This window comes from Lissotriton helveticus, chromosome 7 (genome assembly GCF_964261635.1).
Source record: "Lissotriton helveticus chromosome 7, aLisHel1.1, whole genome shotgun sequence".
Classification (NCBI taxonomy): domain Eukaryota; kingdom Metazoa; phylum Chordata; class Amphibia; order Caudata; family Salamandridae; genus Lissotriton; species Lissotriton helveticus.
Genome location: NC_136068.1, coordinates 1,184,137,833 through 1,184,153,961, shown reverse-complemented (window position 1 = coordinate 1,184,153,961; position 16,129 = coordinate 1,184,137,833). Strand labels below are relative to the sequence as shown.

General features: G+C 48.7%; 1 protein-coding gene across 5 annotated transcripts in view; it reads right to left on the bottom strand.

Annotated features, from left to right (window-relative positions):
* Positions 1-16,129, bottom strand: part of BPTF (bromodomain PHD finger transcription factor) — a 1,855,127-nt gene that overhangs the window by 1,097,503 nt on the left and 741,495 nt on the right. For all 5 annotated transcript variants that reach the window (XR_013598794.1, XM_078654332.1, XM_078654328.1 and 2 more), the window contains exon 15: positions 8,792-8,920. Coding sequence is in view for 4 of the 5 variants with exons in the window: in XM_078654332.1 (XP_078510458.1) it covers positions 8,792-8,920 (129 nt within the window). In the remaining variant the exon portion in view is untranslated. The remainder of the gene's footprint in view (positions 1-8,791; positions 8,921-16,129) is intronic.

The following is a 16,129-nucleotide window of genomic DNA, read 5'->3' as shown; positions in this document are numbered from 1 at the left end:
CGGTGCCACCTCGGTATTGTCTGGAAATGCGGCGGCAACCTGTGAACGACAAGAGTTGAGGGCAGACATCAAGGAAGCTAGGTAATCTGTCAGCATATTACTTGAAACATCGGTAATACTTCGGGGTCTAGGAGTACCCCACATGTTAGGGGGGCGGCCGAAAACGACCTCATACGGGGACAGACCTGATCTGGAATGTGCGACCATGCGCATATAGAACAAAGCGACTGGCAGAGCTACTAGCCAGTCCACACCTTTCTCTTTACATACTTTTGCGATGCGAATTTTCAGGGTCTGGTTATGTCTTTCTACGAGACCTGCTGCTTCAGGATGGCGTACACAATGGAACTTCCACTGGTACCCTAACAAAAGGGAAACGTGCTTCATTAACTCTGAGGAGAATGGCTGGCCGTTATCAGAATATACGACCCTAGGGAGTCCGTAACGGGGGAAGAATTCACGAACCAACTGCCTGGCAGTGGTCGCGGCTGTGTAATCTGGGACTGGATATGCTTCTGTCCACCTGGACAAGGCGCATACAACTACAAGAACATACTTGAAACCTCGACATCGCTCCATCTGAATATAATCCATCTGGAGGACTTCAAAAGGGTGGTCAGGAGGCTGGAATCCCCCTTGTTCCACCGGGACACTTTTACCTGGATTAAACTGGCAACATATCATGCAGGTACGGACTTTCTGCTTAGCTGCAGCTCGTAAATGCTTGTTGAACCAAATGTTCTGGATACTGTCTAACATAGCTTTTTCTCCTAAATGTGCTGGACTATGTGCGGTATTGATAATGACTTGGACCATAGAGTCGGGGAGAAACCATGTGGCTCTACCCTTCGTCACCCATCCTTGATCTGTCTGGACCCCTCCTTGTTCAGACCATTTCTTGATTTCATCGGGAGTAGCATGTAACTGTATGTCTATGACATCCTGAGTAGGGTCCTTAACTGTCATACATGTAGTCGGATCTGGAGTGTGTGTCAGTGTCTTGTTAACTGGAATGTCTGGAGTCTGTGCTGTAAGCTTGGCTGTGCGATCTGCTAGATCGTTACCCTGGGAAATAGTGTCAGTAACTTTCGTATGTGCTTTGCATTTCATGATAGCAATGGATGTCGGTAAGTGTATGGCATCTAACAGAGCTTGAATAAGGAGACCATGCTGAATCTTGGTTCCATGAGAAGTCATGAAACCTCTCTCCTGCCAGAGCACTCCAAAGTCGTGTACGACTCCAAATGCGTAGCGTGAATCTGTGTAAACATTAACTTTCAGGTTCTTGGCGTGTATACAGGCTTGAGTCAGAGCAACTAGCTCTGCTGCTTGAGCGGACAGAGTACCAATACGGTGTGTCTCAATAACTTCAGTATCAGTAGTCACTGCATATGCGGCGACTAGTTCTCCTGTACTTGTTCTCATACATGAACCATCCACATAAAGTGTCAGGTCTGGATCTGGTAACGGAATATCTGTCAGATCTTGTCTTGGCTTTGTCGTAATATTAACTACTTCCACACAGTCGTGTGTGTCCGGACTTAAAGTAACTGATGGTAACAGTGTAGCAGGGTTCAGGATGTTGCAGCGTCTGATTTCTATGTGTGGCTGGAACAGTGTCAATTCATAACCTGTTAAACGTGCAATTGTCAAGTGCTGAGTCTGTGTTCGGTTTAAAAGAACTTCCACGGAGTGTGGAACTTGTACTGTCAGGGAGTGTCCTAATACTATGGAATCACTTTGTCTGATAGCTAGTGCTGTGGCTGCAACTGACTTGAGGCACGCAGGCAGAGCCTGGGCTACAGGATCTAATGTGCTCGAAAAATAAGCACAAGGCTTGTATTGTCCTGCTTGATCTTGTGTGAGAACAGATAATGCTGTACCTTCACGTTCAGTGACGAAAAGTGTAAAAGGCTTACTGTAGTTCGGTGTAGCTAGAACTGGAGCTTGGCATAAAGCTTTTTTTAACTCATTGAAACTAAGTGTATGTTCAGATGTCCAAGGGAGGACAGTCGATACGGCTGCCTCCTGTGTCGTTAACTGTATCAGTGGTTTGGCTAAAAATGCATACTGAGGAATCCATTGTCGGCAGTAAGAAGTAAGGCCGATAAAAGCACGTACCTCCTTCTGGGTCTTGGGCTGAGGAAGACTCGCTATTAACTGGATACGGTCTGGTGTCAACTGCCTACCCCTCTTGGACAGCAAGTGTCCTAAGTATACCACTTGCTGGACACAGAATTGAAGCTTCGAAGGGGACACCTTGTGCCCCATCTCGGCTAGGAAATACAGAACCGTCAGTGACGCTCGCTCGCAGTCACGTTCAGAACGGGCTGTGATCAGTAGATCATCGACATACTGGAGCAGGGCAGTGTCAGTTGGCATGTGAACATTATCAAGTTGTCTCTTAAGTGCTTGACTGTAAATACTAGGACTTTCTGTGAAACCTTGAGGAGCTCGTGTGAACATATAGCTCCTTCCATTTAAACAGAATCCGAAAAGAAACTGGCTGTCTGGATGAATGGGAACACTGAAAAATGCGTTCTTGAGGTCGATTACAGTAAAGAACGTGGCTTCGGAATCAATGGCTGTCAAAAGGGAAGAGATGTCTGGGACAACTGGGTACTGAGGAATAATACATTTATTAAGTTCTCGTAGGTCAATCACTAATCGATATACTGGGGGTGCATTTGGATCAGTCCTTTTCATGACTGGAATGATCGGAGAATTGCATACGTTGGAGTCAGTTTCTACAACTACTCCCTGAGCCATGAGCTCGTCAATAATTTTGGATAAGGCTGCTACAGCCTCAGGTGGCAATCTGTACTGTCTGATTCGTGGTAACACTACACCTGGCTTGAGAGTCACACGATGGGGTGTGATTTGCATGTAACCTACATCAGTTGGACCTTGCGCCCATAGATGCTGCGGAACATTAGACAATCTCGGATCAAAATCTCGTAATACATAGTGACCCTTGAAGTCACGTAGGAACAGACGTATTCCCTCTGGGGAACAGCATATAACTGCACCTAACTCTTTCAGTGTTTTAATGCCTAATAGATTTTCTGGACATGACTTAGTAAGTAACAGATCAGTAGTACGGGACAATGGACCTACTTCTAGAGTAACTGGCTTTGATATTTCATTTACGATGGGTTTTCCTGAAAATCCAAGGGAAACATTTCTAGAGCCTGAGAGCGGAGCCCCTGGAACTTCGGCGTGGCTAATTGTGGTCCTACTTGCCCCTGTATCAATCAAAAACTTTCTGTCTTTCCCTAATACTTGACTATGAACATAGGGACCTTCTTGATCTACAGGTATCTCGATGAGAGGCAAGCCTACCTCCCTCTCTAGGCTGTTTCATGAATACTGCTGGTACTCTGGATACTCGGACTGTGCATACTGGTACATTTGCTGTGTAACATGCTGTGTTGCAGCAATAGGCTGCGGTGCTGTAACTGTCTGTTGTGTATTCTGTGGCTGAGGAGTCTGTGAAACTTGTTCTTGTCTAGGCGGACGTGGTCTTTCTTTAGTCTTACCAGTAGCTATGTTGTGTTTCAGAACTGCACACTCGTTTATAAAATGACCTGGCTGTTTACAATAATTGCAGTTCCCTTTAACGGGAGCTGCAGGATGACTGGCTTGATTCGGACCCCTCTTCTGACTGTCTTGAGGAACAGATTGTGCAACTAGTACTTTCATTTTCGTGTCTTTCATACGTTTCCTTTCGTGTTCTTGCTCTTCTCTGATTCTATTCTGGTGGTATTGGAGCATCTGTAACATCTGGGACGGGGTATTAGCTTGCCAGGTACTTTCGACTTTCAAAACTCGATTCTTAATTTGTGGACTTGAATTCTCGACTAATTTAGTAACAAAGAGATGAGGGTATGACTCACTACTTGTCTTGAGGCCACTGTTGATGCTAAAACATTTCTCAAATCTAGAATAAAAATCACTAATATCCTCATCTTGCTTCTGTTTACAGGCTGAGATTGCATCCCAGTCTTCCTTTTTCGTTGTTAACAATCTGGGTAAAACTTGAATCAATAATTCAGGTAATTCTTTACATTTCGCTCCAAGACCGGTACCTGGTACTCGTGCCTTATCTTCAGCTTCTAGAACTGCCCAATCGATCTTTTTCTCTCCCACCTCCCATTCTTTTTCCTTGAGCTTTTCATACACCCCTGCGGGCAACAGAACCTTTAACATTTTAATTATATCTGGATACGTGTATTCTCCCATACGGAGCATGTCTTTTAATTCTCGGTGGAACCCTGCTGGATCTTTATCATGACAGGGAATTAATTTTTTCATCTCTAAGAGTTCCATCTTTGTAATCGGAGTGTAAACAAACACTCGTTCTAGTTCGCCACCCGTTCCTCTAACTGGGTGGACTTCTCGTAACGGATTCTGTCTCTCCATGTAAAATGGTTTACTTTCTGGGGGTGAGACATGAACAAAGTGCGGGTTCAAAAACGTTCTATATTTGTGGCGCTGTTCTAGAATGACACTAATTAAATCGGTACCTAGACCTTTCCATCTATACTGGAGTAACTCGTTCAGGATATCATGTAACGGACCTGGATCAGAGTGCTGACCCTCATACAATGTAATGAGGTGCTGGATCATATACATACCCACCAGTCGTTGTTCGGCTGGGGGCAGTTTCAGAAACATTTGTGCCACTATTTCGTCTGGAAAAGTGGTAGAATCAGTAGTCCATCGGACTGCTGATCGGGCTAGTTCTTGTTCATGCATAGTACTTAACTCACTGTAACCGATTCGTGATTTCAGAATGTGATCGGTAGCTTGAAACACTTGTTCTAGAGAACCTTGTTCTGGTGCTGGATGATGGAAAGTAGACTTGTGTTCTAGGCGTAAATGGCGATATGGAAATCTAGATTTTCCTACATACGCTATTCTGGCGGAATGCTCGTCCTCTACCTCTTCAGTATCAGAGTTACTTTCTTTCTCGCTTACTTGTACTGCTTTACGCTGTTCGTGTAACTTTATTATCTCTTTACGGATTTTCTTGTACATACTCTCCATAGCACCGACGGTCTTGTGCTTACCCTCGGCTATATTATCACTCCACCTTGTCAGGATTTTCATTTCGGCCGGATCTTTAGACGGGTAATCTTGTTCTCTTATTAGACAGTTAATCAAAAACTTTAGTATCATGAGCTGGATCTCGGCTTTCCTTTGAGACATGGCCTCGCTAATGCTTTCTGGATCATCCCCTGTACGGATGAATCGATATATTCTGTCTAGGTCTTCTTTCATATTCGGTAGGGTGACTAGATACTCGGCCACCTTTCTTACGCGGAATGAATATAAAACCATATTATCCTCGCCTGGGACTGGATCATAGCCGCATTCATTAAGGGCTTTTCTTATTTCTGCTACAGTCTGATGTCTGGGCGTACGCTGTGACGCTTGTGCATGTAATTCGGCTGACGTTAAACGCTTATGTGGCGGCGGGGTCTGAGGAGGACCTCCTCCTGCGGCCCCTAAACTAGAATCGTCGACTGATCCTCTTCGTACTAGTGTGGCAGGAAATTGAAATGCGGGCTGAACTGGTATGGCGGGCTGGACCAGGGGGACCGTAGCAGGTACTGCCAGGGGTACCCCGGTGTCTGGAGGAACGGGAAGTGCCTGATTTACAGGGACTGGCGGAGCGCGAACAGGATTTACATATTCTGGGACTGTGTCGTCCAAATAGGACGAAATAAAAATATCAGCTGCAGTCGATTTGTGACGTAGCTTGGTCAGAACTAATGGTGGCGGGAAATTACTGGATGCCTCCGGGGTCGCTTTTGGCAAACCCTCGGCAAGAAGAGGGTACATACCCTTAATAAGGGCATTCCTCCGTCTGTCTGACTGTTCAGTTTTAACTTGTTCACCTATCTCGATTAATTCTTTTTCTTGGGCTCGCTCTTGAGATTCTCTACTTAATTCTGACTTTCGGATTTCTTTTTCGGTTCTTTTATGAGCTTCTTTGCGCCATAACTCGATGGCATCTTTCTGTGACTGTCTGGCTTTCTTTTTCCATAATGCCTCTTCTACTCTCATGATGCATTCGGCATCCCACGTACCTGATACGGGCCATCTATACTTTTCTTCCAACTCTTTGGTGTACTCTACCCATAAATCTAGATATAATATGGCACTTATGCCATGCTTCTGATACATAAAATGACCTGGACTGTCCCTAGGCGGGACTGGAACTGCTGCTTCCAGCAGACCCTTTCTAGTTTTTAACTGAAGTAACTTGGAAAACAAGGGCATGACTGAACTGTAATCTAGACACAATACAATACACAATGAACACGATACTTATTCCCCATTCATACCACGACATTAAAATACATGAAGAACATTTTAAAATAACAGTTCGAACAGAATACTACCTGGAATATGGAACACAGAATACATGAATTTTCTCGAGAACAGAACTGACTAGAACAGAAACTAGATGCACTGCTGAAACAGTACGAAACTTACCGGTCTCATCAAGAGACACGTCAGGACCCGCATCCACCGAAGTGGACACTTCGTTTGTGAGTCTGTGTACCACCAACCCACAGACCAGAGACAATTAGATTGACCCTGTCTAGATACCACCCCAGTAACGGTACTCACCGGGCAGCAAGAACGGAAGGCCTCGGACTGGACTGGACTGCTACGACGACGGACGACGAACTTCGGACTTCAGTTACGGGTGGACCTCCGGATACCTCGGACCTTGGACTCTCGGCTTGGGCTCTGGTCGGGACTCGCCGCGTTCCTCCACCGTCTCGTCTGGATGCTGGACCGCCTCCTCCGTCTCCTCCGTGGGCCTGAGGGATACTTGAAGCAGAAATATCTGCCGGTGCGCAGAAGAGTTCCGTCACGACTGCAGAGGGTCAGGGGGTCGGCGTGGCTTCACCGACGCGTGGGGAAAGGGCAAGTCCCTATTCGGGCGCCATTATGTGGTAAATAAATAAATAATACCCTATTTTTGAATGCATAAATGAATAACAGATAGCTCAATAAATAAGAGTCAAGATTCGAGGTAGTAGGAGTTTTGCAGGTTTAATACCGCATAAGGACAGGAACAGGACAACCTGCACGGGAACAGAATGGCAGCTGCCGGGGGCAGGATCTGGACAAGACTAGCTAACTTTTAATAACAGTCCATGAGCATATATACATAACGCAAACACATAGCATTACATTGCAATAGGCGTAGCAGTGGGTGGAGCAAGAGGCGTGACGCGTAGCAGTCGCGAAAGATAAGGGTGAAAGTAGGTGTAACAGAGCGTATACATAGACATGTGATGCAAACGTAACAGAATATGTCATGAATGGGGCGGAACCCATGGAGGGGGCTACCTAAGGAGCCGGGACCTCTAACCTGATGGCGCGCGCAAACTGGCAATGACGTATCACTAGGAGAAGCTGGGGGCTATGAACTCTGTGCTAGGAGCAGAGACTGAAGTCTGGAGAGTCAGGGCGACATGTACCTAAGCAGTATCTAGTATCTGATGTTTAGGGAACATGTTGATATAAACTAGAAGTCAGGAGGGGAAAGGCTAACAGACTCTAAGACTGGAGCATGCATTATTCTACATGTAGTGCGTGATGAAGAATATTAAATGACCATTAAATGCAGTATTTCTCTTACATAGAGACGTAAAAGCTAGACAATGACGGAAACTATTGATGCGATTCAGTAGCTTAGGAATGCAGAGAAGGAGGACTGAACTGATAACTGGAATCATAACATACTCTTGGCAGACTCAGAGGCAGAGCCAGCCTGAACCGGGCATTGTGAGGCAGGAAGTAAGTGAAAGGTCGAGGATACAGGTGGGGGCCATATCGCTCCTCAGCGAGGGCTTCAGGAGACAGGAGCTGAATCTGATATCCAGGCCCTTTTGAAGCCTAGAAACGGGGACTTTACAATGGAATAACGTGCACACTGAGAAACGTGGCAACGTAGCTTTACATAGGCCTGATATTCGTATTATTCACGAGAACTGGAAACTGGCATACTAGAGGTGGACACAACTATAATTGCGTCTTTAATCCAACATGGGGAATAACATATGCATATTAATCATGCACAGATAACATATGATGGAGGACGCGTAGGGACACAGAACATGGCAAAATTTACTTTTCCACAGATGTGAAGGCCCTCCAATAAGCTTTTGAGAGTCCAATGCGTTGCACTTCTACTACTGGATGCCTGCTTGCTCTTAAGCTTCATGAAGTTGCCAATGTTAAAAATTATAAACTGCCACTTTTCATGCTAGTGCATGGCACTGTGTTTGTCATCAAACCATGAGCACGTCTCTGGAACTTCACATGTATTAAACTACATGAATCTTTAAGTTTTGCATGGGAACCTTTGCTTTACCTTGGATATTTTGTTTGATGAGTAGTTGGTAATATGCAGAGAATAATCCTTTATGAGGCTTGCTGCCTCTACATACAGGCAGAATTTACACATAACCTAATAAAACTCTTGGATTAATAACTTCACTTGATTTGTGTTCCGGACTAACGTGTGAACTGTTTTGATGGCTGTAACCTTTTCTATAATATGCACTGGTTTCTTTATAATCCGACTGCAAAAGAAATAAAAGGTTAGAAAATTCAGAACCATAAGAGGAGATCTTTGTGTTTTGTTCTACTGATACTAACAAACTTTGTTGTTATGGAATTGACATGGTCAATAAGGGAAGCTGCTGAAACAAAATACAGGAAGGAGTGCATTGTAAATGTATAATAAACAAAGGTAATATACCTTTTGGAGCCTCAGGAACACCAATAGGGCAAATAATTTTCCTGATACAGTACTCTGAGCGGATTCCATTTGTTCCAACATCTCTCCTCTTGATTATCTCGGTTGTTGTAATTTCAGTTTCTGTGGATTCTATAGTATAAATATTTCAATAAAATAAGGGTCAATTAAAAAAATTAAAAGCTGAGAAATACACAGCTAATTTTCATCACTATCATACTTACCAGACAGAAGCAAATCATTTAAAGTCAGGGGAAATTTAAAATGCACTTGGAGAACAAGTTACTTACCCTCAGTTATATCTTCCTTTCTGGGGGAGACCATCTAGCCGCTGATTCCTCACCTTTTGATAACCTATACCTTTTTAGCAGTAACTCTGTGCAAAGGCAGGTGGTGCCCTGGGGCTCCCTAATGACACTAATCCGTTAATGAAATGCAAAGCATAAATATGCGCTACTCACTGAAGTCAGTTGTTTTCGCATCCAGGTGCAGAGTCCCAAAAGTAAATAGATTGTCACTAATGTGCAGATTAACGGATAGAGTCCAATCACAGAACGGGAAGGATGAGTGTGTCAGTGAAGAATCTGCAGCTTGACAGTTTCTATCAGTGAGAGTCTCTACCAGAAGATAAGTAACTTTTTCTTCTACAACAGGATCCTCACCTTTTAAACAGATACAAAAACTGTACCAATTTAGAGGTGGGTCCATAAATGAACTCAAGCCAGGAAGTCTTTCAGGACCAAGAGGACATAATGCCCCTCTCAGCAAACCTGACACTCCAGAAGAACAATTTACTTACCTTCGGGAACGATAAATCTGTAAGAGACATAGATTAGTTATAGATTCCTTACCTTAGAATTACTCCCAAGGCGTCAGAAAGGATCGGGAAAGTTTTTTGCCAGCAGTAGCCCTGCGCGTCGAAAGCTCGTGTCAGTCGGCTCAGCGTTCGTCGTTGGCATCGTGGTCACCAGGATAACATCCCGGTAGCTACTTAGACTTCGCCCTAGCGCGCTGACGTCAGTTCTGTATACAACTTTCCACGGCAGAAGCGCAGAGCCATGCAAGACACTGACCACTGGTGCACAAAACTACGGCCCTGAAAGGAAGTCTTTAACCCTAGAAATCAGTTTGCAGAACAGGGAGGATGGATGGGGCGGTAAAGAATCTTTAACTAATCTATGTCTCTTACAGATATATCGTTACCAAAGGTAAGTAACATGTTCATCTGAAAGAGACAATTAGTTATAGATTCCTTACCTTAGAATAGACATCCTAGCAATACCAACCCCGGAAAGACCTGGAGAAAGAAATGGCCAAAGAAGACGTCTCTCTGGACTTAGCTGTCCAGGCAGTAGTGTTTTGTGAACGTGTGCAGCAATGCCCATGATGCTGCCAGACAGATGTCATTAAGGGGGACTCTACGTCCCAAAGCAGTGGTAGCTGCCGTCGCCCTGGTGGAATGGGTGCGTTCCCCCCCACAGGAGGCTCCTTCTTTGGCAAGGAATAGCAAGCTTTTGATGCACAAAACAACCCATCTAGCAATGGTCTGTTTGTGCATGGCCAGACCTTTTTTGGTGCCCATGTGGCCAACAAAGATCTGGTTATCCACCCGGAATTGCTTTGTGCGATGCAAATAAAATGAAAGCGCATGTTTTAGATCCAGACGGTTGAGCCTCTCTTCTTCTTTGGATGGATGCCGACGCGGAAAGAAGGTGTGCAAAGTGATGGTCTGCCCAAAATGGAAAGAAGTAACCACTTTAGGAAGGAAGGACGAGTTCGAAGGACACCCATGTCCGGATGAACAGCCAGAAAAGGAGGTTTAGAAGAAAGAGCTTGGAGCTCACACACCCAGCGCGCAGAGGTGATGGCCACCAGAAAGGCAGTTTTTAAAGTCAGAAACCTGAGAGGACAGTTATGTAGCGGCTTAAAGGGATTGCACATAAGATATGCAAGAACCAAGTTCAAGTCCTACTAGGGCATTACGAAGGGAACAGGAGGAAAAGGATGAGTAATGGCCTTAAGGAAGCGATTTACAACAGGGGACTTGAAAAGAAAGACTGAAATGAGCGTGAGGTAGCCCTTTAGAGCGCACAGAGCAGAGCCATGCAGGGCCAAAGAAAGGAGGAAATATAGAAGCTCAGAAAGAGGTGCACCATGCCACAAATTTGTTCCATCTCCAGGCGTATACCGTCTTAGTGGAGGGGCGCCTGGCTGCTAAGATAACATCACAGACTTCGGGAGGAAGGTTGAAAGCTGTCAACTGTCGCCGCTCAATCTGCACGCAAGGAGGTGTAGGCTGAACAGGGTCGGGTGGAGGACCGTCCCTTGCTGCTGCGACAGAAGATCCTACAGAAGAGGCAGTCGCATGGGAGGAATGATGGCCATATGTAATAGTTCGGGATACCAAACTCTTTGTGCCCAATCCGGAGCCACAATAATGTCTTGGGCCCGGTCACACCTGATCTTTAGCACTCTGGGCATAAGTGGTATAGACGGAAAGGCGTATAGAAGACCACAACTCCACTCGCGACGAAATGCGTCGCCGAACGAGTGCCGCCTTGGAAATTCCAACGCGCAGAATTACTGACATTGTGAGTTCTCTTCGGTCGTGAATAAATCTAACAAAGGCTGTTGAAAGAGACCTTGCACCATATCTGAGTGATGACGCCATTCGTGATCCATCATGCACCTGAGGCTGAGTTTATCCGCCCTGGCGTTCATCGAACATGCCAGGTATTCAACCACAAGGGATATGACCTGATGTTCCAGCTATGTCCAGAGGCGGAGGACCTCTTGACATGGGGCCCACAACCCCACCCCACCTTGTTTGTTGCAGTTCCACATGGCGATGGTGTTGTCAGTGAACACCTGCACTACTCTTACCCGGACAGAGGGAAGGAATACCTTGAGTGCAAGATGAATCGCCCGAAGCTCAAGAAGATTGAAGTGGAGCACAGACTCCGTTGGAGACCAGAGGCCTCCGACCTCCGCCTCCCCCATGTGGCCGCCCAATCCCATTAGTGATGCATAGGTCACCACTGTGCACTCTGCTTGGGGAAGGGAGAGGGATCGGTCATCGACCCAACCATGGTTTGTTAGCCACCACTGCAACTGGTGTGCGGTGCCCTCCGAGATCTGGACGCAATCGGACAGGTTACCCTGATGTTGTGCCCACTTGAACTTCAGGTCCAACTGTAGAGCCCGCATATGCTATCTGGCATGGTCCACCAGCAGGATGCGGGAGGCCATCGGATCCAGTAGCCTGAGGTGTCATCCTGACTAAAAACCGAGATAGAGTGCGAAAGTTTGGACTACTAGCCCGAACATCCCGGACTTGTTGTTTGGTAGGATAGATCCGAAACTGCGTTGTGTCCAGAACCGCTCCGATGAAGAGGAGCTTCTGAGAGGGAGTCCGGTGTGACTTCGGCACGTTACTGGAGAACCCCAGCGAATGTAGGAGGTCCGACATAGTCTGGAGGTGGGAGATGACAGCCTGGGGCGAGCCCGTCTTCAACAGCCAGTCACCGAGATAGGGGAAGACTGGAACCCCTGATCGGCGCAGATGAGCTGCAACCACCGTCATCACCTTCGTGAACAACTGAGGGGTGCTGGTAAGGACAAAGGGAAGCATGGTAAACTGAAAATGCTCATAGCCTACAGTGAACCACAAATCGAGACGGTGGGCCGGCAGGAAGGGAGTGTGAAAATAGGCATTGTGCAAGTCCAACGCTACCATCTAGTCTCCAGGGTCGATGGCAAACAGGACCAGAGCTTATGTCAACATTTTTAACTTCTCCTTCGGGGGGAAGCGGTTGACGTTCCTGAGATCCAAGATAGGACGCAAGCCTTTGACCTTCTTGGGCACCAGAAAGTAGTGGGAGTAGCAGCCACAACCTACTTCTGGGGCAGGAACTCGCTCGAAGGCTCCCTTGGCCAAGAGAGCCAGAACTTCCTTTGGAGAAGGACATGATGATCCTCCGATATACAAAGGTACCGAGGTGGCATGGCGGGGGGGAAGAGGCTCGAAGGGGAGGGAGCATCCCCTTCGGACTATCTGCAAAATCCACCTGTCCGATGTGATGGTGCACCAGTGGCCCACTGGCGATTGGTGTCCCTGGATGGTCGGACTATGAGTGTTTGGAGACTGCTGCAGAGGGAGCAGTGGTGGACTGGCCCGCTCGCTGGACCCCAGACACACAGCGGGGGTTCCCACGTCCCCGGCCACGCAGGGGCTAAACAGCTCGCGCCAGCCTGTGGCCCTGGGTGGAACGTGGTGGGGCACTCCTTCCGTATCCACGAAAGGGGCGAAAGGCAGACTGCGAGTGGTGGAGAGGCCCGAGGACTTGGCCGTAGCCTGAAAGTCCTTAAAGCGCTCCAGTGCCCGGTCGGTTTGCCTGGTCGCCGAACAGGCGAGGGCCATCAAAGGACATGTCAATAAGGGTAGCTTGACAAGAAAAGAAAATCTCCAGACAGTGATCTGGAATAACTCAATGCACTACGACAGGCGTCAGAGACGTTTCAAAAGTTTTAAACAATACACATAAATTTGATTCTTGGCTTACTACATCATACTCCGTACAGCATCAACAGTAAACCATAACAGTACACAAAAAGAAATACATAAGATGGCACGTCTTGGTATCTTATATTCGAAGAAGTTTAATTCACATTCTTCCAGGTAAGTAAAGTAGAACATAAAATGCTTCACATCAGCATCCAAAGGTTTAAAAATCCCAATGCATGGGCGTGGCTTCGAGGGCGACAATGGCGGACGCGGCTCTGTAGAGCTCCTGCCGGCCCGATCCCTATCCGCTGATTTATCCTGGCCCAACACCCTCTTCCCTCGTCTCTACTGGTGCTGGAGTTATCGGGAGTCCGGTGGAACACGGCGGTGTGGTCGTTGCTGCTGGGGACTGCCGCCGGCGCGGCCGTGGAAGACCGTGCCTGCTGGGCCTGCTTGCCGCGCGGTAAGCCGGGACCTCAATTTTTGTCCTGCCCACCGGAGGACCCTAGCCGCGGGCCGGGCGTTGTGCGTCTTGGCCCGCAGGGCCGGAGTGGAGTCACCGGGGCTGTGGACCGGAGGGCCCGCTGGCCGTCTCCTGCGGTGTGGTAGCTCGGCGGTGCGGACCTGAGGATCATCCTGATCGGCCCCCCCGGACAGACTCGGAGAGTCGGATGCGCTGGCTGAGGCGGACGGCCTAGAGGCGCCATTCCGGCGGTTCCTGCTTGGACCCCTGCCTTGCAATATCCGCGCCCTGGTGGTGCGCCTCTCCCGTGGTTCTGGCCTGTATCCTGGCGGGCTGGGGGTGGACGGATCCCGAGGGATTGGTGTACTGAGGACGCCCTGCAACTTGCTCGCCGGCCATTCCCCCGTAGCAGGTACATCTCACTGAGCTGCCATGACGAGAGGCAGAGGTGGTCATGCTGCCACCACGACGGGGCCCATAGACAAGTTCACCGGCCCCGGGGGCAGTGCTGGTGCGGCCGGTGGAGGTCAAGCTGCTGGCCCGGACAATGCGGAGCTGCTGACGGCCATCACACAATCTCGAGATATGTTAGACGCGAAGATTGGTGCGGTGGGCGCCGATGTAATGCTGTTGCGCCAGGACCTCCGCCAAGCGGTCGCCCGCATCACAGAAGCGGAAACCAGGGTCACGACGGTGGAGGGCGACGTCGGGGCCCTGAAGAAGAGAGTCGCTGACCTGGAGCAGACGCAGCGGGGCCTGGCGCTCCGTGTGGAGGATGCGGAAGGGCGGGCAAGGCGGAACAACCTGCGCTTTGTCGGCTTCCCGGAGGACTGCGAGAAAGGGCCTATGGATGCCTTCCTATCCCGGTGGCTGGAGAGCTGGCTACCCCCGGACGCCCTGTCAAGCTGCTTCGTGGTGGAACGCGCCCACCGCGCCCTAACGCAAAAACCGCCGGCAGGGGAGCGGCCCCGCCCGGTCATAGCTCGGATCCTTAATTATCATGATAGAGATGTCATCCTCCGAGAGGCCCGGCTCAAGGACACCCTGCTGTTTGATAACTGTAAAATTATGATCTTCCCGGACTATACTAAACTGGTCCAGCAGCAGAGACACTCCTTTCTGGCGGCCAAGGCCAAGCTGCGGGGCCTGAAGATCCAGTACTCGCTACTCTATCCGGCCCGCCTTCGCGTGATCTTCAACTCGAAGACCCACTTCTTCGATTCCCCGGAGGCCATCTTCGCCTGGACTGACGAGACGGTCAGGCTTCGACCGCATGTCCAGCCAGGGCTGCACTCTGGGTCCTCACGCAGTTCTTCTCAGGAACGGAGCGACCAACCGAACAAGGGGAAGCGGCATCGCAAATCTCGCTCGAGGCGGAGGTCCCTGTCCCGAGACCCCCTTTTGGGGGACACGCAGCCGGAGACGGATTGCTCTGGCGGGGGGCCCTGATTGCTGTCTACCGACATTTTGCTCCATGCTTTGCATCTGTGGCCATCCGCCGCGGTGACCGCCTGCCGGTCGGCAGTACAGACATAATTTGGTGCAGTATTATCTAATTATTATTATTTTTTTTTTTACCTCTCTTTGGGACTCATGTGAACTGATGCTCTTTATCATGCACCGCTTTTGATTGTGCCTTATGTTGGGGGGGAGGGGGTTGGGGCATGCTTTACGGGCTGCCTCCTCCTGTTGGGTTTGGGGGGTGGTGTTGGGAGTGTACTTGGTTGGTGGTAGGGGGGTTGTTTGGGATCCTTTGGCATGTCTGACTTTTGGCGCTATGTTCTGGGCCTGGAGTATCATATGCCGCGACAGATGCTTCATTGTTCTTTGAGGTATTGGGGTGGGGGAGGGGGGTCTTGGGATGTTGGGTGGTTAGATGGGGGGGTCTGCTTTTCGGGGTTTGTGGGGTTTGGGGTCCTGTTTTCTGGGGGGCACGTGGTCTTTGTGAATTTTGCAACTGTGGGGTCTGGGGCGCGGGCCGGGAGTCGGGAAGTGTGGGGTTGGGTACATTGTGATAATGGCTGATATTCCTCGCTCAGCGCCCTCTGGCGCTTCCATGCGTGTTCTTAGCTGGAATGTACGGGGTCTATTGGACAAGATTAAACGGGGGCGGTGCTTCGCTGGGCTAAGAGGGACATGGCGGATGTGCTCCTTCTTCAAGAGACACACATGCTAGGTACACAGGCCCTGAGTCTGCAGCGCTTTGGCTTTCATCAGGTGTTCCATGCCGGATTTACTAGGGGCTCCAGGGGAGCGGCCGTTCTTATTCATAGACGGCTGGCATACGTTCATGAGCGTCAATGGCTTGACCCCCAGGGACGATTTGTATTTGTACAAGGGAAGGTTGGTGCGGAGCCTGTTGTGTTTGGCTGTG